The sequence below is a fragment of the Heliangelus exortis genome, unplaced genomic scaffold (assembly GCF_036169615.1).
Source record: "Heliangelus exortis unplaced genomic scaffold, bHelExo1.hap1 Scaffold_110, whole genome shotgun sequence".
Lineage (NCBI taxonomy): Eukaryota > Metazoa > Chordata > Aves > Apodiformes > Trochilidae > Heliangelus > Heliangelus exortis.
Window position 1 is genome coordinate 2,407 of NW_027285930.1, and position 21,050 is coordinate 23,456.

A 21,050-nucleotide genomic window follows, 5' to 3' on the forward strand; every position below is an offset into this window, starting at 1 on the left:
ATTAATTTTGGGGGGGGTCTCAGCATCCCAGGGGGGTTCAAGCCCATTTTGGGGGGGCGTCAGAACCTTTTTTGGGGGGTTCTCAGCATCCCGTTGAGGACTCAGGACCCTGGGGGGGTGTCAGATCCCTGTTTTTTTGGGATTTGGGGAATTTTTTTTTGGGGGGGTCTCTGAGGATTCCAGCGGGGTCCAGATTAATTTTGGGGGGGGGTCTCAGCATCCCAGGGGGGTTCAAGTCCATTTTGGGGGGGGTCTCAGTGTCCCAGGGCTTGGGTTGGGACCCCAGGGGGAACTCGGGATCCCGGGGGGGGGTCAGATCCCTTTTTTTTTTGGGGGGGGGGGGAATTTTTTTGGGGGGAGGGGTCTCTGAGGATCCCAGGGGGGGTCCAGGTTAATTTGGGGGGGGGGTCTCAGCATCCCAGGGGGGTTCAAGCCCATTTTGGGGGGGGTCAGAACCTTTTTTGGGGGGTTCTCAGCATCCCGTTGAGGACTCAGGACCCTGGGGGGGTGTCAGATCCCTGGTTTTTTGGGATTTTGGGAATTTTTTTTTGGGGGGGGTCTCTGAGGATCCTGGGGGGGGGATCTCAGCATACCAGGGGGGTTCAAGCCCATTTTGGGGGGGGTCTCAGTGTCCCAGGGCTTGGGTTGGGACCCCAGGGGGAACTTGGGATCCCGGGGGGGGGTCAGATCCCTTTTTTTTGGGAATTTTTTTGGGGGAGGGGTCTCTGAGGATCCCAGGGGGGGTCCAGATTAATTCTGAGGGGGGGTCTCAGCATCCCAGGGGTGGGGGTGATGCAGGGGGGGGGAATTTCCTGTCCCCAAAGGCGCGGTTGAGGCGTTCCTGGAAAAAACTCTGGAGTTCCAGGAGGGTCTGCACGGAGGCTTTGTCCTGGGAGGGGGGGGGAAGAAAAAAATGGATCAAATCCCTTTGGATCCCTTCGGATCCCTTTGGATTCCCCCCCCCCCCCCCCCCCAGGAGCCCCCTCCCCACCTCGGTGCTGCCCCCCAGGTGCCTCAGGGCTCTCCAAACGTCGCGGGCGAAATCTTGAGGGGTGGGGTAGGGGGGGCTCAGCTTCTCCTGCAGCCTCCCCCGGATCAGGGTCAGATCGATGGGGGGGGGTTGGGGAGCCTCCTGGGGACCCCCCCAAAAAAAAAATATTGAGTTGGAGAAGGGATCTAAAGGGATCTGGAGGGATTTTAAAGGGGTCCCCCCCCCCCATCAGGACTCACGGGAGCAGCAGAGAGGCGGTGGAGGGGTCTGCAGGGCTCGTGGCAGAGCAGCTCCAGGAGGACGTATTGACACCTCTGGAATGCCAAGGGATCCCTGAGGGATCCGTTGGATCCTTGGGATCCCTTTGGTTTCCCCCCCCCTTGGAACAAACCTTTTGGTCCTGAGGGCAAAGCCCCCTCCTCCCCCCGACTCCTGGGGAGGGATCTCGGGAGCTGGGGGGGGGTGAAGGTCCTGGCAGAGCAAACAGATCCACTCCGGGCTGAGGGATCCAGGAGGGATCCATCAGGGAGCTGCTGGGATTCCCAGCTGGGGGATCAGCTCCCTGGAACATCCACCCTGGCCCAGGACACCTCTGGGGGACAACGGAAGGGACCAAGGGACACCCAGGGGACCCCAGGGACAAGATCCCACCCAGGGGATCCCAGGGATGAGATTCCAGGCAATGGATCCCAGGGATAGGATCCCACCCAGGGGATCCCAGGAGGGGACAAGGGACACCCAGGGGATCCCAGGGACAAGATTCCAAGCATTGGATCCCAGGAGGGGACAGGGGACACCCAGGGGATCCCAGGGATAAGATTCCAGGCAGTGGATCCCAGGGATAGGATCCCACCCAGGGGATCCCAGGGATAAGATTCCAGGCATTGGATCCCAGGGATGAGATTCCAGGCAGTGGATCCCAGGAGGGGACAAGGGACACCCAGGGGATCCCAGGGATAAGATTCCAGGCAGTGGATCCAGGGATAAGATTCCAGGCAGTGGATCCCAGGGATAAGATTCCAGGCAATGGATCCCAGGAGGGGACAGGGGACACCCAGGGGATCCCAGGGACAAGATTCCAGGCAGTGGATCCCAGGGACAAGATTCCAGGCAGTGGATCCCAGGAGGGGACAGGGGACACCCAGGGGATCCAGGGATTTTTTTTTTTGGGGGGGAGACACAGAGGAGGGGGACAAGATCCCACCCAGAGGATCCCAGGGATTTTTTTTGGGGGGGGGACACAGAGGAGGGGGACAAGATCCCACCCAGAGGATCCCAGGGATTTTTTTGGGGGGGAAGGACAAGATCCCACCCAGTGGATCCCAGGGATTTTTGGGGGGGGGGGACAAGATCCCACCAGGAGGATCCCAGGGATTTTTTTGGGGGGGGGACAAGATCCCACCCAGAGGATCCCAGGGATTTTTTTTTGGGGGGGGGGACAAGATCCCACCAGGAGGATCCCAGGGATTTTTGGGGGGGGGACACACAGAGGAAGGGGACAAGATCCCACCCAGTGCATCCCAGGGATTTTTTTTGGGGGGGACAAGATCCCACCCAGGGGATCCAGGGATTTTTTGGGGGGAGGGACAAGATCCCACCCAGTGCATCCCAGGGATTTTTTTGGGGGGGGACAAGATCCCACCAGGAGGGTCCCAGGGATTTTTTTTGGGGGGGGGACACAGAGGAAGGGGACAAGATCCCACCCAGAGGATCCCAGGGATTTTTTGGGGGGGGGACAAGATCCCACCCAGAGGATCCCAGGAGGGGACAGACCTGGGGACATCGTTGAGGGGGGGGAGGTGGCAGTGGGGGTGGAAGCAGCTCTGGCACTGGTCACACATCACCACAGCCCCTGCCTGGCAGCAAACCCGACAGCACCAGCGCCCCCCAGGCAGGGGACAGGGGGGGACAGAGCCCCCCAGCCCCCCCCCGGGCAGGGGACAGGGGGGGACAGAGCCCCCAGGACCTGGCAGCAGCCCCACGGGTTTGGTGTCCCCGATGGGCGCCTCCAAAGGCTCCTCCTGGGGGGGGGAAATGGGAATGGGAGAGACTGGGAGGGCACTGGGAGGGACTGGGGAGCACTGGGACCACGTTTCCTCCCAGTTCTCCTAAGCCCTGTTCCCCTCCCATTCCCATTTCCCCCACTCTCTCCCCCCCCCCATTTCCCACTTCCACTCTTCCACCCCCATCCCATTCCCCCCCTCATTTCCCCTCCCATTTCCCCCCATCCCATTCCCACTTCTCCTCCATTCTCCCTCCCATTCCCCCATCCCATTCCCATCCTCCCCCACCCCATTCCCCCCCATCCCATTCCCATTCCCCCCCACTCATTCCCATCCCATTCCCATCCCCCCCACTCATTCCCATCCCATTCCCATCCCCCCCTCATTTTCCCCTCCATCCCCCCCATCCCATTCCCATTCTCCCCCATCCCTCTCCCATTCCCCCCACCCCATTCCCCCACCATCCCCTTCCCATTTCCCACCCATCCCATTCCCCCCAACCCCATTTCTCCCCCCCCTTTCCCCATTCCCATCCCATTCCCCCCATCCATTCCCATTCCCCCCATTCCCCCATTTCCCTTCCATTCCCCCCCACCCCATTCCCACTTCCCCCCCATCTCCCTATTTCCCCTCATCCCATTCCCATTCCCCTCATCCAATTCCCACCTCCCCCCACCCCATTCCCCCTCCATCCCATTCCCACTCCCATTTTCCCATCTCATTCCCCCCCACTCTTCCCCATCCCATTCCCATTCCCCCCTACCCCATTTCTTCCCCCCTTCCCCATTCCCATCCCATTCCCCCCCACCCCATTCCCACTTCTCCCCCACCCTGTTCCCACCTCCCCACACCCCTCCATCCCATTCCCATTCCCCCCCATCCCATTCCCCCCACTCTTCCCCATTCCCATTCCCCCCATCCCCCTCCCATTTCCCTCCCATCCCATTCCCCCCCCACCCCATTTCTCCCCTCCCTCTTCCCCATTCCCACCCCATTCCCCCCATCCCATTCCCCCCACTCTTCCCATTCCCATTCCATTCCCATCCCATTCCCATTTCCCCAACCCCTTCCCACTTCCCCCCCCATTCCCATTCCCCCCATCCCCCTCCCATTTCCCCCCATCCCATTCCCCCCCACCCCATTCCTCCCCCCCATCCCATTCCTATTCCCATCGCATTCCCATCTCATTCCCCCCACTCTTCCCCATTCCCATTCCCCCCAACCCCATCCCATTCCCCCCCCACCCCATTCCTCCCCCCCATTCCCATTCCCCCCCCATCCCATTCCCCCCACTCTTCCCCATTCCCATTCCCCCCAGCCCCTTACCACTTCCCCCCCCCTTCCCATTCCCCCTATCCCCCTCCCATTTCCCCCCATCCCATTCCCCCCCCACCCCATTCCTCCCCCCCATCCCATTCCCATCCCATTCCCCCCACTCTTCCCCATTCCCATTCCCCCCAACCCCTTCCCACTTCCCCCCCCATTCCCATTCCCCCCCATCCCATTCCCCCCACTCTTCCCCATTCCCATTTCCCCCATCCCCCTCCCATTTCCCTCCCATCCCATTCCCCCCCCACCCCATTTCTCCCCTCCCTCTTCCCCATTCCCACCCCATTCCCCCTCATCCCATTCCCCCCACTCTTCCCCATTCCCCCCATCCCATTCCCATTTCCCCAACCCCTTCCCACTTCCCCCCCATTCCCATTCCCCCCCATCCCATTCCCCCCACTCTTCCCCATTCCCATTCCCCCCATCCCCCTCCCATTCCCCCCCCCTCCCATTCCCCACCCCATTTCTCCCCTCCCTCTTCCCCATTCCCACCCCATTCCCCCCCATCCTATTCCCCCCCATCCCATTCCCCCCCACTCTTCCCCATTCCCCCCATCCCATTCCCATTCCCATTCCCCCCCCATCCCATTCCCACCACTCTTCCCCATTCCCATTCCCCCCATCCCATCCCCCTCCCATTCCCCCCCCATCCCATTCCCCCCCCACCCCATTTCTCCCCCCATCCCATTCCCATTCCCCCCCCTCTTCCCCATCCCATTCCCCCCCATCCCATTTCTCCCCCCATCCCATTCCCATTCCCCCCCCTCTTCCCCATCCCATTCCCCCCCATCCCATCCCCATCCCCATCCCCATCCCCCCTCCCCCCACCCACCTTGACCCCCCCGGGGTTGTTTTTTGGGGGGCTTTCCCGTGCCCCCCCCCTCTCGATGACGATGACGTTGAATTCCTCGGCCGTGGGTCCCGGGAAAACCCGGAATCCGGGGGGAGGGGACCCCCCCGACAGCTCCAGATCCAATTCCAACCTTTCCAGGCTGACCCTGGGAACCTTCTGCAGCAGGGGGGGGGCACGGGACCCCCGGGGGGGCGGCACCTGGGGGGGGTGGGGGGGAAAAAAAATCCCTGGAATGAGTTTGGGGAGGGGATAAGAATCCCTGGGATGGGGTTGGGGGGAGGGAAATTCCTGGGATGGGGTTTGGGGGGAATTGGGGGGGGGAAATAATCCCTGGGATGGGGTTTGGGGGGGGGGGAAAATTCCTGGGATGGGGTTTGGGGGGGGAAAATTCCTGGGATGGGGTTTGGGGGGGGAAAATTCCTGGGATGGGGTTTGGGGGGAATTGAGGGGGGGGAAATAATCCTGGGATGGGGTTTGGGGGGGGGGAAAATTCCTGGGATGGGGTTTTGGGGGGAATTGGGGGGGGGAAATAATCCCTGGGATGGGGTTTGGGGGGGGGGGAAAATTCCTGGGATGGGGTTTTGGGGGAATTGGGGGGGGGAAATAATCCTGGGATGGGGTTTGGGGGGGGGAAAAATTCCTGGGATGGGTTTGGGGGGGGGGAAAATTCCTGGGATGGGATTTGGGGGGAATTGAGGGGGGGGAAATAATCCCTGGGATGGGGTTTGGGGGGGGAAAATTCCTGGGATGGGGTTTGGAGGGAGGAAAATTCCTGGGATGGGGTTTGAGGGGGAAAAATTCCTGGGATGGGGTTTGGGGGGGGGGGGAAAATTCCTGGGACGGGGTTTGGGGGGAATTGGGGGGGGAAATAATCCCTGGGATGGGGTTTGGGGGGGGGAAAATTCCTGGGATGGGGTTTGGGGGGAATTGGGGGGGGAAATAATCCCTGGGATGGGGTTTGGGGGGGGGGAAAATTCCTGGGATGGGGTTTTGGGGGGAACTGGGGGGGGGAAATAATCCCTGGGATGGGGTTTGGGGGGGGGGAAAATTCCTGGGATGGGGTTTTGGGGGAACTGGGGGGGGGAAATAATCCCTGGGATGGGGTTTGGGGGGGGGAAAATTCCTGGGATGGGGTTTGGGGGAATTGGGGGGGGAAATAATCCCTGGGATGGGGTTTGGGGGGGGAAAATTTCTGGGATGGGGTTTGGGGGGGGGAAAATTCCTGGGACGGGGTTTGGGGGAATTGGGGGGGGGAAATAAACCCTGGGATGGGGTTTGGGGGGGGGAAAAATTCCTGGGATGGGGTTTGGGGGAATTGGGGGGGGAATAATCCCTGGGATGGGGTTTGGGGGGGGGAAAATTCCTGGGATGGGGTTTGGGGGGAATTGGGGGGGGGAAATAATCCCTGGGATGGGGTTTGGGGGGGGGGAAAATTCCTGGGATGGGGTTTGGGGGGGGAAAATTCCTGGGATGGGGTTTGGGGGAATTGGGGGGGGGAATAACCCCTGGGATGGGGTTTGGGGGGGGGGAAATTCCTGGGATGGGGTTTGGGGGGGGAAAATTCCTGGGATGGGGTTTGGGGGAAATTGAGGGGGGGGAAATAATCCCTGGGATGGGGTTTGGGGGGGGAAAATTCCTGGGATGGGGTTTGGGGGAATTGGGGGGGGGAAATAATCCCTGGGATGGGGTTTGGGGGGGGAAAATTCCTGGGATGGGGTTTTGGGGGGAGGAAAATTCCTGGGATGGGGTTTGGGGGGAATTGGGGGGGGAAATAATCCCTGGGATGGGGTTTGGGGGGGGGAAAATTCCTGGGATGGGGTTTGAGGGGGAAAAATTCCTGGGATGGGGTTTGGGGGGAGGAAAATTCCTGGGATGGGGTTTGGGGGGGGGAAAAATTCCTGGGATGGGGTTTTGGGGGAGGAAAATTCCTGGGATGGGGTTTGGGGTGGGGAAAATTCGTGGGATGGGGTTTTGGGGGGGGGAAAAATTCCTGGGATGGGGTTTGGGGTGGGGAAAATTCCTGGGATGGGGTTTGAGGGGAAAAATTCGTGGGATGGGGTTTGGGGGGGGGAAAAATTCCTGGGATGGGGTCTGGGGGGAGGAAAATTCCTGGGATGGGGTTTGGGGGGAGGAAAATTCCTGGGATGGGTTTTGGGGGGGGAAAAAATTCCTGGGATGGGGTTTGAGGGGAAAAATTCCTGGGATGGGGTTTGGGGGGAATGGATTTGGGGGGAGTAAAGGGGAGGGAACACAATCCCCAGGATGGATTTTTGGGAGGGGGGGGGGGAAATAACCCCTGGGATGAGTCTGGGGGGAATAAGGGGGGGGGGCAACTCCTGGAATGGTTTTTTTGGGGAATAAGGGTGGGGGGAAAACTCCTGGATTTTTTTTTGGGGGGGGGGAATCCCTAGAATGGGATTGAGGGGAATAAAGTGGGGGGACAACCCCTGGAATGAGTTCTGGGGGGGGGGAACACCCCTGGGACAAGGGACAGAGCCCCCCCCCCCCCTCATTACCTCTTCACCAGCAGCTTCTTAATGAACTTTTCCTCTTCCTGGGGGGGCTCCCTCCTGGGGAAAAAAAAAAAGGGGGGGGGGGGGGTTCAGGGACCTTGGGGGACCCCAGGACAGGGAGGGGTTTGTCCCCTGGGTGCAGGGACAAAGCATAGAGGGGGGGTCCTGGGGGTGTCCCCCCCCCCCCTCATTCACCTCTTGGCTCTGGTGACAGCGGCCTCGGGGGGGCCGGGAGCTGCCAGGGGGAAAAGAGCAGAGGTTGGGGGGGTCCCCTCTGTCCCCCCCCCATCTCTGAGCCCCCCCATGTCCCCTCTGAGCCCCCCCATGCCCCCCCCAATCTCTGTCCCCCCTCCATATCCCCCCAGACCCCCCCAATTCCCAATCCCTGACCTCCCCCATGTCCCCCCCATCTCTGAGCCCCCCATGTCCCCTCTGTCCCCCCCATCCCTCTGAGCCCCCCCATGTCCCCCAGACCCCCCCCCCATGTCCCCACTGTCCCCCCCCATCCCTCTGAGCCCCCTCATGTCCCCTCTGAGCCCCCCCCATCCCTCTGTCCATCTGAGCCCCCCTATGTCCCCTCTGTCCCCCCCATGTCCCCCCAGACCCCCCAATCTCTGACCCCCCGTGTCCCCTCTGAGCCCCCCATGTCCCCCCCAATCTCTGTCCCCCCTCCATATCCCCCCAGACCCCCCCAATTCCTGACCCCCCCCATGTCCCCTCTGTCCCCCCCATCTGAGCCCCCCCCATGTCCCCCCCAGACCCCCCCATGTCCCCTCTGTCCCCCCCCATGTCCCCCCAGACCCCCCAATCTCTGACCCCCCATGTCCCCTCTGAGCCCCCCCCACCCCTCTGAGCCCCCCCATGCCCCCCCCCAATCTCTGTCCCCCCTCCATATCCCCCCAGACCCCCCCAATCCCTGACCCCCCCCATGTCCCCTCTGTCCCCCCCATCTGAGACCCCCCCATGTTCCCCCAGACCCCCCCATGTCCCCCCCAGACCCCCCCATCTCTGAGCCCCCCCATGTCCCCTCTGAGCCCCCCCCCTCCCTCTGTCCCCCATCTGAGCCCCCCCATGTCCCCCCAGACCCCCCCATGTCCCCTCTGTCCCCCCCCATGTCCCCCCAGACCCCCCCATGTCCCCTCTGTCCCCCCCCATGTCCCCCCAGACCCCCCAATCTCTGACCCCCCATGTCCCCTCTGAGCCCCCCCCACCCCTCTGAGCCCCCCCATGCCCCCCCCAATCTCTGTCCCCCCTCCATATCCCCCCAGATCCCCCAATCCCTGACCCCCCCCATGTCCCCTCTGTCCCCCCCCATCTGAGCCCCCCCATGTCCCCTCTGTCCCCCCCCATATCCCCCCAGACCCCCCCCATGTCCCCTCTGCCCCCCCATCCCCCTGAGCCCCCCCATGTCCCCTCTGTCCCCCCCATGTCCCCCCAGACCCCCCCCACGTCCCCTCTGCCCCCCCCAATCTCTGTCTCCCCCCCCCATCCCTCTGAGCCCCCCCCATGTCCCCTGAGCCCCCAATGTCCCCCCAAACCCCCCCTGCCCCCCCCCTCCAAGTCCCCCCCCCCCTCACCATCCTCCTGGGGGCTCTCTCCTGTCTGAGGGTAAAAATGGGGGGGTGGGGAAAGGGGGGGGCAGCTCCCCCCCCCCTCAGCTTCCAAGGGAAACTGAGGCAGGGTGGGCACCCCCACACCCCCTAAAACCCCCCCGGGGGTCCTCAGCCCTTCCTCCCCCCCCCTTCCACCCCCGGGGGGGCTTTGGGGGTGCAGGGGGGGGTTGGGGGCTGTGTGCCCCACGCTGACCACTGTGGTTTGGGGGGGGCCCTGGGGAGAAAATTAGGGGGTGGGAATTAAAGAGGTGGGGGGGGGGGGGACACCCCCAAAGTTAAATCCCCCCCCCCCCAACCTTAAACCCCCCCCCCAGGTACCTGTGAAGCCCCCCCAGGGTGGGGGGGGGGGAGGCTCCGTTCTGAGATGATGGTGCCTGGGGGGAAGGGGGTGTTAAGGGGGGGGTCCCCGAATTTTGGGGGGTTTGAGGGGGGTTTGGGGGGGCTCCTGACCGAAGCTCTCGGCGCTCTTGGTCCAAGCTTGGGGATCCCACTGGAATTTCATCTCCCCCGGGGGTTCCACGGGATCCAGGGGGATTTGAGGGCACTTTGGAGCTGCAGGGAGAGCTTTTTTTTGGGGGGGGGGCAACAAAAAGGGGGTGTCATTAGGATACCGAGGGGTTTGGGGGGGTCCAGAGGGGTTCTGAGGGGGTCATGGGGAGTTTTTGGGGGGTTTAGAGGGGGTTTGGGGGGTTCTGGGTGGATCCAGGGGGGGCTTGGGGGGTCCAAGGAGGTCTTGGGGGGGGTCTGGGAGTTCTGGGGAGGGTTCAGAGGGGTTTTGGGGGGTCCTGAGGGGTCCAGAAGGGGTCATGGGGAGTTTTTGGGGGTTTAGAGGGGGTTTGGGGGTTCTGGGTGGATCCAAGGGAGGTTCTGGGGGGTCCAAGGAGGTCTTGGGGGGCTCTGAGAGTTCTGGGGAGGGTCCGGAGGGGTTTTGGGGAGTCCAGAGGGGTCTTGGGGGGTCATGGGGAGTTTTTGGGGGGTTCAGAGGGGTTTGGGGGAGTCCAGAGGTGTTTTGGGGAGTTCTGGGTGGATCCAGGGGGGGTTTTGGGGGGTCCAAGGAGGTCTTGGGGGGGTCTGGGAGTTTTGGGGAGGGTCCAGAGGAGTTTTGGGGGGTCCTGGGGGGATTTTGGGGGAGTCCAGAGGAGTCTTGGGGAGTTTTTGGGGGGTTCAGAGGGGTTTGGGGGAGTCCAGAGGTGTTTTGGGGAGTTCTGGGTGGATCCAGGGGGGTTTTGGGGGTCCAAAAAGGTCTTGGGAGGGCTCTGAGAGTTCTGGGGAGGTCCAGAGGGGTTTTGGGGGTCCTGGGGGGATTTTGGGGGAGTCCAGAGGGGTCCTGGGGAGTTTTTGGGGGGTTCAGAGGGATTTTGGGGAGTTCTGGGTGGATCCAAGGGGCGTTTTGGGGGGTCCAAGGAGGTCTTGGGGGGGTCTGGGAGTTTTGGGGAGGGTCCAGAGGAGTTTTGGGGGGTCCTGGGGGGATTTTGGGGGAGTCCAGAGGAGTCTTGGGGAGTTTTTGGGGGGTTCAGAGGGGTTTGGGGGAGTTCAGAGGTGTTTTGGGGAGTTCTGGGTGGATCCAGGGGGGGTTTTGGGGGGTCCAAGAAGGTCTTGGGGGGGGTCTGGGAGTTTTGGGGAGGGTCCAGAGGGGTTTTGGGGGGTCCTGGGGGATTTGAGGGGGTCTTGGGGGGGGTCTCAGCCACTCAGCAGCCTCTTGGCTTCACTCTGGTCCCTGTGTCACAGCACTGGGGGACACAGTGGTCCCCAACCCTCAGTGCTGGTAAAAATGGGAGGGGGTCCTGAGGGTCTGGGGGGGTCCTGGGGGTTTGGGGGGGTCCTGGGGGGGTCCAGGGGGATTTTTGGGGGGGGGTCTCAGCCCCTCAGCAGCCTCTTGGCTTCACTCTGGTCCCCGTGTCACAGCACTGGGGGACACAGTGGTCCCCAACCCTCAGTGCTGGTAAAAATGGGAGGGGGTCCTGAGGGTCTGGGGGGGTCCTGGGGGTTTGGGGGGTCCTGGGGGGGTCCAGGGGGATTTTTGGGGGGGGGTCTCAGCCCCTCAGCAGCCTCTTGGCTTCACTCTGGTCCCTGTGTCACAGCACTGGGGGACACAGAGGTCCCCACTTCGATGTCCCTGCTAGAGGGGAGGGAAATGGGGGGGTCCTGGGGGTCCCAGGGGGTGTCCTGGATTTTTTGGGGGGGTCCAGGGTGGTTCTGGGGGTTTGGGGAGTCCTGGGGGATTTGAGGGGGTCTTGTGGGGGGGTCTCAGCCCCTCAGCAGCCTCTTGGCTTCACTCTGGTCCCCGTGTCACAGCACTGGGGGACACAGTGGTCCCCAACCCTCAGTGCTGGTAAAAATGGGAGGGGGTCCTGAGGGTCTGGGGGGGTCCTGGGGTTTGGGGGGGTCCTGGGGGGGTCCAGGGGGATTTTTGGGGGGGGTCTCAGCCCCTCATCAGCCTCTTGGCTTCACTCTGGTCCCCGTGTCACAGCACTGGGGGACACAGTGGTCCCCACCTCGATGTCCCTGGTAGGGGGGAGGGAAATGGGGGGGGTCCTGGGGGGTCTGGGGGTGTCCTGGATTTTTTTGGGGGGTCCAGGGTGGTTCTGGGGGTTTGGGGGGGGTCCTGGGGGGGTCCAGGGGGATTTTTGGGGGGGTCTCAGCCCCTCAGCAGCCTCTTGGCTTCACTCTGGTCCCCGTGTCACAGCACTGGGGGGCACAGTGGTCTCCACCTCGATGTCTCTGCTAGAGGGGAGGGAAATGGGGGGGTCCTGGGGGTCCCAGGGGGTGTCCTGGATTTTTTGGGGGGGCCAAGGGTGGTTCTGGGGGGTCCTGGGGGATTTGAGGGGGTCTTGGGGGGGGGGTCTCAGCCCCTCAGCAGCCTCTTGGCTTCACTCTGGTCCCCGTGTCACAGCACTGGGGGGCACAGTGGTCCCCACCTCGATGTCCCTGCTAGAGGGGAGGAAAATGGGGGGGTCCTGGGGGGTCTGGGGGTGTCGTGGATTTTTGGGGGGGGTCCAGGGTGGTTCTGGGGGGTCCTGGGTGATTTGAGGGGGTCTTGGGGGGGGGTCTCAGCCCCTCAGCAGCCTCTTGGCTTCACTCTGGTCCCCGTGTCACAGCACTGGGGGGCACAGTGGTCCCCACCTCGATGTCCCTGCTAGAGGGGAGGAAAATGGGGGGGTCCTGGGGGGTCTGGGGGTGTCGTGGATTTTTGGGGGGGGTCCAGGGTGGTTCTGGGGGGTCCTGGGTGATTTGAGGGGGTCTTGGGGGGGCATTTCAGCCCCTCAGCAGCCTCTTGGCTTCACTCTGGTCCCCGTGTCACAGCACTGGGGAGCACAGTGGTCTCCACCTCGATGTCCCTGCTAGAGGGGAGGGAAATGGGGGGGTCCTGGGGGGTCTGGGGGTGTCCTGGATTTTTTGGGGGGGGGTCTCATCCCCTCACCAGCCTCTTGCAGAGCAGGAGGGCTGTGCCATGGTGGCTTTCCAGGGCTCTTGCAGCAAAGCTGAGGAGGTGATCCTGCTGGCGTTGGCGGAGGGTGAGGGCCCAGTGCTGGCGTTCCAGCTGCTCCTGCCTGTCCTCTGTCACCTTCTGGGAGGGGACCAAAAAGGGGACAAAAAGGGACAATGAGACCCCGAGGGGACAAAGGAAGGGGGGGAGAGGCAGGGGGGGTTGTCACCTGAGCATCACTGACGAGGGTTTTGCCCCTTTTGTTCAGCTCCTTCATCACCTGGAGGATCGCCAGCTTCACCTCCACCTGCAGCCGCTTCTGGGCGTCCGTCACCTCCCGGAGGCTGTGGAGAAAAAGGGGGAAAAATTGGGCAAAAAAAGGGGAAAAAAAGGAGGGAAAATCCCCCCAGGAGGTGGAGAGGGGGTGGGGGGGTGAGGGAAGAGGTTTGGGGTGGGAATGTTGAGGGAAAAGGGGAAGGGTAGGTTGGGAAAGGGAAGGGGCGCGGTAAGGGGGGAGGGGGAAGGGCTCCCAACTCCTTGATTTTTTTTAGGGGTTTTTAGGGAATTTGTGATTGTTGGGAGTGATGGTCCAGAGGTTGTGGTGAAATATCAGGGAAAGTTGGGGAAAAAAAGGGTTTGGAGGAATTTTTTACATGGTAAGGATGGAAGGTGTAAAGGAGCAGAGGAGTGGGTTGAGAAGCTACAAATAATTCTGTTTAAGCCAAAAAAAAAAAACCCAAAAAAAGACATTTTTTTACTACAATAATTCCAAAAATAATTCCTAAAATTTCCCTTTCGCTTCTAGGCTTTTAAATTTTGGGGTAAAAGAAAAATAAAATAAAACTTTGAGAGTTTTATAAGTAAAAAGAGTGAAAGTTCCAACAGACCGAAGGCGGTTCCGAACCTACAAATAGTTCTCTTTAATCCCAAAAAAACCCTAAAAAAGGACATTTTTTAACACCATAATTCCCAAACTACTTCCTAAAACTTCTCTTTTCCTTCTGGGCTTTCAAGTTTTGGGGTAAAACATAAATAAAATAAAACTTCTGGGAGTTTTATATGTGAAAAAAAGAAGTTTCAACAGAGCAAAGTCAGTTCCGAACTTACAAATAATTCTGTTTAATCCCAAAAAAACCCTAAAAAGGGAATTTTTTTTATTATAATAATTCCCAAAGTAATTCCTAAACTTCCCTTTTTTTCCTGGGCTTTCAAGTTTTGGGGTAAAACATAAATAAAATAAAACTTTTGAGAGTTTTATAAGTAAAAAGAACGAAAGTTCCAATGGAGCAAAGGCGGTTCCGAACCCACAAATAATTCTCTTTAATCCCAAAAAAACCCTAAAAAAGGAAATTTTTTAATTATAATAATTCCCAAAATAATTCTTAAAACTTCCCTTTTCCTTCTGGGCTTTGAAATTCTGAGGTAAAAGAGAAAAAAAAATAAAATTCTTGAAAGTTTTATATGTAAAAAGAACGAGAGCTCCAACAGAGCAAAGGCGGTTCTGAACCTACAAATAATTCCATTTAATCCCAAAAAAAACCCAAAAAAGGAAATTTTTTTTATTATAATAATTCCCAAAATAATTCTTAAATCTTCCCTTTTATTTCTGGACTTTCAAATTCTGAGGTAAAAGAGAAAAAAATGTAAAATTCTTAAAACTTTTATATGTAAAATGAATGAAAGTTCCAACAGATCAAAGGCGGTTCCGAACCCACAAATAATTCTCTTTAATCCCCAAAAAACCCTAAAAAAGGACATTTTATTATTATAATAATTCCCAAACTAATTCCTAAAACTTCCCTTTTACTTCTGGGCTGTGCCATAAAAAAGAAGTAAAATAAAACTTTTGAGAGTTTTATGTGTAAAAAGAACAAAAGTTCCAACAGAGCAAAGTCGGTTCCGAACCTACAAATAATTCTGTTTAATCCCAAAAAAACCTTAAAAAAGGACATCTTATTATTATAATAATTCCCAAAATGATTCCTAAAACTTCCCTTTTACTTCTGGGCTTTGGCATAAAAGAGAAGTAAAATAAAACTTTTGAGAGTTTTATGTGTAAAAAGAACAAAAGTTCCAACAGAGCAAAGTCGGTTCCGAACCTACAAATAATTCCATTTAATCCCAAAAAAACCCTAAAAAAGGACATTTTATTATTATAATAATTCCCAAAATGATTCCTAAAACTTCCCTTTTACTTCTGGGCTTTGGCATAAAAGAGAAGTAAAATAAAACTTTTGAGAGTTTTATGTGTAAAAAGAACAAAAGTTCCAACAGAGCAAAGTCGGTTCCGAACCTACAAATAATTCCATTTAATCCCAAAAAAACCCTAAAAAAGGACATTTTATTATTATAATAATTCCCAAAATGATTCCTAAAACTTCCCTTTTACTTCTGGGCTTTGGCATAAAAGAGAAGTAAAACAAAACTTTTGAGAGTTTTATGTGTAAAAGAACAAAAGTTCCAACAGAGCGAATCAGTTCCGAACCCACAAATAATTCCATTTAATCCCAAAAAAACCCTAGAAAAGGACATTTTATTACTATAATAATTCCCAAAATTATTCCTAAAACTTCCCTTTTACTTCTGGGCTGTGGGATAAAAGAGAAGTAAAACAAAACTTTTGAGAATTTTATGTGTAAAAAGAACAAAGTTCCAACAGAGCAAAGTTGGTTCCCGAACCTACAAATAATTCTGTTTAATCCCAAAAAAACCCTAAAAAAGGACATTTTATTATTATAATAATTCCCAAAATAACTCCTAAACCTCCCCTTTTCCTTCTGGGCTTTCCAATTTTCCTGAAAAAAGGTAAAAAAACCCTAAAAAAACACTTTAAAATCAGAGCAGAGAGCGCAGGGCGGGTGCAGCGGGCGGAGGTGCAGCCCCTCCCCCTCCCTTCCCCCCCCCTACTTCCCCCTCCCCCAAAACCCCCCCCGGGGGGGTCGTGTCCCCCCCTGTCCCCTCCCCCGGGGGGGGTCGTGTCCCCCCCTGTCCCCTCACCGTCCCCGGATGTCCCTGGCTGCCCTCTGGAGGTTCCTCTGCTGCTCCCCCAGGCTCCTCACCAACCCCCCCAGGGCCTGGCGCTGAGAGCGGGCGGCGTCCGACAGGGACTGGGAGCTGGGGGGAAACAGGAAGGAAGTGGGAAACAGGAAGTGGGAAGTGGGAAATGGGAAGTGGGAAGTGGGAAGTGGGAAGTGGGAAGTGGGAAACGGGAAGTGGGAAACGGGAAGTGGGAAACGGGAAGTGGGAAGTGGGAAACGGGAAGTGGGAAACGGGAAGTGGGGGGGTGGAAAGTGGGGGGGAGTGGGAAGTGGGAAATGAGAAATGGGAAGTGGGACATGGGAAAAGGGAAGTGAGGGGGAAATGGGAAGGGGGGGAATAGGAAGAGGGGGAATGGGAAGGGGGAAGTGGGGGGGATGTGGGGGGAAATGGGAAGTGGGATATGGGAAGAGGGAAGTGGGGGGGAAATGGGAAGGGGGGGAATAGGAAGAGGGGGAAACGGGAAGGGGGAAGTGGGGGGGATGTGGGGGGAAATGGGAAGTGGGATATGGGAAGAGGGAAGTGGGGGGGAAATGGGAAGTGGGAAACGGGAAGTGGGAAACGGGAACTGGGAAGTGGGAAGTGGGGGGGGAATGGGAAGTGGGAAATGGGAAGTGGGAAATGGGAAGTGGGAAATGGGAAGTGGAAATGGGAAGGGGGAAATGGGAAGGGGGGGGGAATGGGAAGGGGGGGGGAATGGGAAGGGGGGGGGAATGGGAAGGGGGGGGGAATGGGAAGGGGGAGAATGGGAAGGGGGGGAATGGGAAGGGGGAAATGGGAAGGGGAAAATGGGAAGGGGAAAATGGGAAGTGGGAAGGGGGAAGTGGGAAGGGGGAAGTGGGAAGGGGAAGTGGAAACGGGAAGTGGGAAACGGGAAGTGGGAACGGGAACTGCAAAGTGGGGGGAAATGGGAAGTGGAAGAGGGAAAAGGGAAATGGGGGGGAATGGGAAGTGGGAATTATGGGGAATTCCCCCAGGAATTATGGGGAGGATCCCAGGAAATGGGGGGTTCCTAAGAATTATGGGGGGGGTCCCAGGAAATGGGGGGTGCCAGGAATTATGGGAGGGGGGTCCCAGGAATTAGAGGGGTCCCCAGGAAACAGGGGGGTCCCAGGAAATATGGGGGTCCCAGGAAATAGGGGGGGTCCCCAGGAAATAGGGGGGGTCCCCAGGAAATAGGGGGGTCCCAGGAAATGGGGGGGGGGTCCCAGGAAATGGGGGGGGGTCCCAGGAAAAAGGGGGGGGTCCCAGGAATTAGGGGGGTCCCAGGAATTAGGGGGGGCAGTGGGGGGGGAGGTCCGGGCAGTGTCCCCTTCGTGGGGAGGGGTCGGGGCCGTTACCGGTGGTCCCGGTGCGCCCCCCGGTGGCAGTCGCGACATGTCAGGATGTCGCAGGTGTCGCAGAAGAGCGCGAGCGGCTGCGGCGCGTGCAGGGGGCAGCAGAGAGCCCGCTCCACCCCCCCCCCATCCCCCCGCACGCTGCCTGCGGGAAAAGGAGAGGGGGGGGGGCGTGACGTCAGAGTGACGTCAGCGCGACGTCATCGGCGCACGCACACACACACACACACACACCCCCCGGCAATGGAGGGGACAGTTTGGGGACAATGGAGGGGACAATGGAGGTGGCACCCTGGGGACAATAGAAGTGACAGTTTGGGGACACCCTGGGGACAGTGGAGGTGGCATCTTGGGGACAGTGGAGGGGACAGTTTGGGGACACCCTGGGGACAATACAGATGGCAGCTTGGGGACAATGGAGGGGACAGTTTGGGGACAAGGGAGGGGACACCCTGGGGACAACGGAGGTGGCACCCTGGGGACAATGGAGGGGACAGTTTGGGGACAAGGGAGGGGACACCTTGGGGACAATGGAGGTGGCACCCTGGGGACAATGGAGGTGGCACCCTGGGGACAATGGAGGGGACAGTTTGGGGACAATGGAGGGGACAATGGAGGTGGCACCCTGGGGACAATGGAGGGGACAGTTTGGGGACAATGGAGGTGGCATCTTGGGGACAATGGAGGGGACAGTGGAGGGGACAGTGGAGGGGACACCCTGGGGACAATACAGATGGCAGCTTGGGGACAAGGGAGGGGACAGTCTGGGGACAAGGGAGGTGGCAGCTTGGGGACAATACAGAAGACAGCCTGGTGACAGTACAGGTGGCATCTTGGGGACAATGGAGGTGGCATCTTGGGGACAATGGAGGGGACACCCTGGGGACAATGGAGCTGGCACCTTGGGGACAATGGAGGGGACAATGGAGGTGGCATCTTGGGGACAATGGAGGGGACAGTTTGGGGACAGTGGAGGGGACACCCTGGGGACAATACAGATGGCATCTTGGGGACAGTGGAGGGGACAGTCTGGGGACAAGGGAGGGGACAGTGGAGGGGACAGTGGAGGGGACACCCTGGGGACAATAGAAGTGACAGTTTGGGGACGCCCTGGGGACAGTGGAGGTGGCACCCTGGGGACAATGGAGGGGACAGTTTGGGGACAATGGAGGGGACAATGGAGGTAACACCCTGGGGACAATGGAGGGGACAGTTTGGGGACAATGGAGGTGGCATCTTGGGGACAATGGAGGGGACAGTGGAGGGGACACCCTGGGGACAATACAGATGGCATCTTGGGGACAGTGGAGGGGACAGTTTGGGGACAAGAGAGGGGACAGTGGAGGGGACAGTGGAGGGGACAATAGAAGTGACAGTTTGGGGACGCCCTGGGGACAGTGGAGGTGGCATCTTGGGGACAATGGAGGGGACAGTTTGGGGACAAGGGAGGTGGCAGCTTGGGGACAATACAGAAGACAGCCTGGTGACAGTACAGGTGGCATCTTGGGGACAATGGAGGTGGCAGTTTGGGGACAATGAGGTGAATGGTAAAATGAGTGAAATGAGGTGAAATGAGGGGATGAGAGCTTGGGGAGGAGGAAGGTGGCACTTGGGGACAATGGAGGTGACATTTTGGGGACAATAAGGTGACAACTTGGGGACAGGGGTGTCACCAACACCCTGCAGCACACAAGGGGGGAGGGGGAGGGGGGATGTGGCACCTCTGGGTGGTCAGAGGGTGGGAAATGAGGGGACAAGAGCTTGGGAGGAGGAAGGTGGCACTTGGGGACACCAAGGGGGACATTTTGGGGACAGTGGGAGGTGACAACTTGGGGACACAGACCAGTGGCCCTGATGGTGTGGTCCTTGGTGTACTTGACCCTCTGGTGAGCCTCCACACAGGTGTCACACAAGGGCTCTGAGCACTCCAGGCAGTAGCTGGTGGCCGGGGCGTTGTCCTCGCAGCTGGTGCAGCACTTGGGGACAAAAAAAAAAACCCAAAAAAAAAAAAAAAAAAAAAAAGTGACGTTGTCACCCCTTTCTCTTTCCCTTAATTAGCAGTAATTAAGCCCCAAAGGAGGGCTCTCTCCTCACCTGGCTGCCCCAGGCTCCCTGGGTGTCCCTCAGGAAGAAATTCTCCACGATGTCCCCAGGGTGACAGAGCTGCTGGCACAGGGGACAGCGCAGCCCTGGGGGGAATTGGGGGGGGGTTTGGGACCCCCAGACCTCTCCTCACCCCCCCCAGAAATCCTCTCAGCCCCCCAAGACCCCCCAGAGCCATCCTCGCCCCCCCAAAGGCACCCAAGACCCCTCCCCAGACCCCCAAGACCCCCCAGACCCCTCCTCAGCCCCCCACAGGCACCCAAGACCCCCCCACACCCCATCCTGAGGACCTTTGTGTCCCCAGACCCCTCCTCAGCCCCCCTTAAAGCACCCAAGACCCCCCAGATCCCTCCTCACCCCCTTTCTGAGCCATTTTGTGCCCCCCAGACCCCCCCTCGCCCCCTCCCCGGCCCCCCAAGACCTCCCAGGCCCCTCCTCACCCCCCCAAAGGCACCCAAGACCCCTCCCCAGTCCCCCAAGACCCCCCGGACCCCTCTTCACCCCCTCCCCAAACCCCAAGACCCCTCCCCAGATCCCCCAGACCCTTCCTCACCCCCCCAAAAGCACCCAAGACGCCTCCTCACCCCCTCCATCCCCCAAGACCCCCCCAGTCCCCCAAGACCCCTCCCCAGACCTCTCCTCACACCCTCCAAAGGCACCCAAGACCCCTCCCCAGCCCCCCAAGACCCCTCCTCACCCCCCCAAAGGCACCCAAGACCCCTTCCCAGCCCCCCAATATCCCCAGAGCCCTCCCCAGACCCCTCCTCACACCCTCCAAAGGCACCCAAGACCCCTCCCCAGCCCCCCAATATCCCCAGAGCCCTCCTCACCCCCCACAGGCACCCAAGACCCCTCCTCACCCACTCCTCAGCCCCCCAAGACCCCTCCTCACCCCCCAAAAGGCACCCAAGACCCCTCCCCAGCCACCCCAAGACCCCTCCACGCCCCCCCTGAGGACTTTTGTGCCCCCCAGGCCCCCCTCCTCACCTCCCCCCTCAGGGTTATTCCCCCGGTCGGTGGTGCCCGGCGCTGTCCTCAGGCAATCCCGGCAGAAGGAATGGAGGCAAAAGAGGAGCCGGGGTTCCCTCTCGGGCCTGAGCCGCTCCCGGCAAACCCCGCATCGTTCCAAGAGGTCCAAAGAATCGGTTCCGTTGGCGGCCGAACCCCCCCCTTCCCCCGCCGCTCCCGACATGGCCGCCGCCTCCCTCCTCCCCTCACGCCCCTTTCGCCGCCAAGCGCCGGGCACCGCCCCCTTCCCGCGCCTCAGCCAATCAGCGCCCAGAAAAGCGGAGATTGACAGCGCAGGGAGCCAATGGGAAGCGGAGGCGGGGAGACCGCCAGAGGTAGGCGTTCGGGTGAGGAAGGAACCAATCAGCGCTCGCATTACCACAGGGGGGGCGGAGGCTGCGGGGATTGACGTGGCTTTCGGCCAATCGGCACCCGCCGTCCGCGGGGAGGCGGGGAGGAGGCGTTGAGCGACAGCTCCGCCGACCAATCGGCTTCGCGGGTACCTCAGAGGCTCCGGGGAGGCAGCGGGAGGTGGCAGAAGGAGCCGGGACGGGGACAGCGGCGGGCCGCAGCGGTGCCACCGGGTTGGGGACAAGCAGTGACCACGGGCGCTGCCCTTTCCGCTGGGTATTTTATTTTTTTAACGTCTCTTTTTGCCTTCTTCTCCATTCTTTTCACCCCCGGAGTCCCCCCCTCCCTCTCCCACCTCAAACACCCCCCCACACGCAGCTCCAAACGCCTGAGGTGGCCCGTGGGCTACCAAATCCCTGCCCTGGTGGCCACGGCTCGGAACCCTACTCCAGGGGAAGGACTTGGGGGGGGCTGTGCCTTGGCCAG

General features: G+C 59.4%; 1 protein-coding gene across 1 annotated transcript; it reads right to left on the minus strand.

Annotated features, from left to right (window-relative positions):
- Positions 1–562: 562 nt before the first annotated feature.
- Positions 563–20,411, minus strand: TRIM28 (tripartite motif containing 28). The gene is given in 20 exon segments (XM_071732513.1): positions 563–889; positions 992–1,132; positions 1,231–1,324; positions 1,383–1,490; positions 2,765–3,012; positions 5,156–5,338; positions 5,341–5,374; positions 7,693–7,746; positions 7,885–7,924; positions 9,267–9,516; positions 9,621–9,676; positions 9,753–9,833; positions 9,836–9,866; positions 12,724–12,870; positions 12,959–13,073; positions 15,727–15,843; positions 17,106–17,247; positions 18,946–19,078; positions 19,197–19,291; positions 20,193–20,411. Coding segments are annotated over 20 exon segments (2,394 nt in total). The 5' UTR covers positions 20,398–20,411; the 3' UTR covers positions 563–769.
- Between the last annotated feature and the right edge of the window lie 639 nt (positions 20,412–21,050).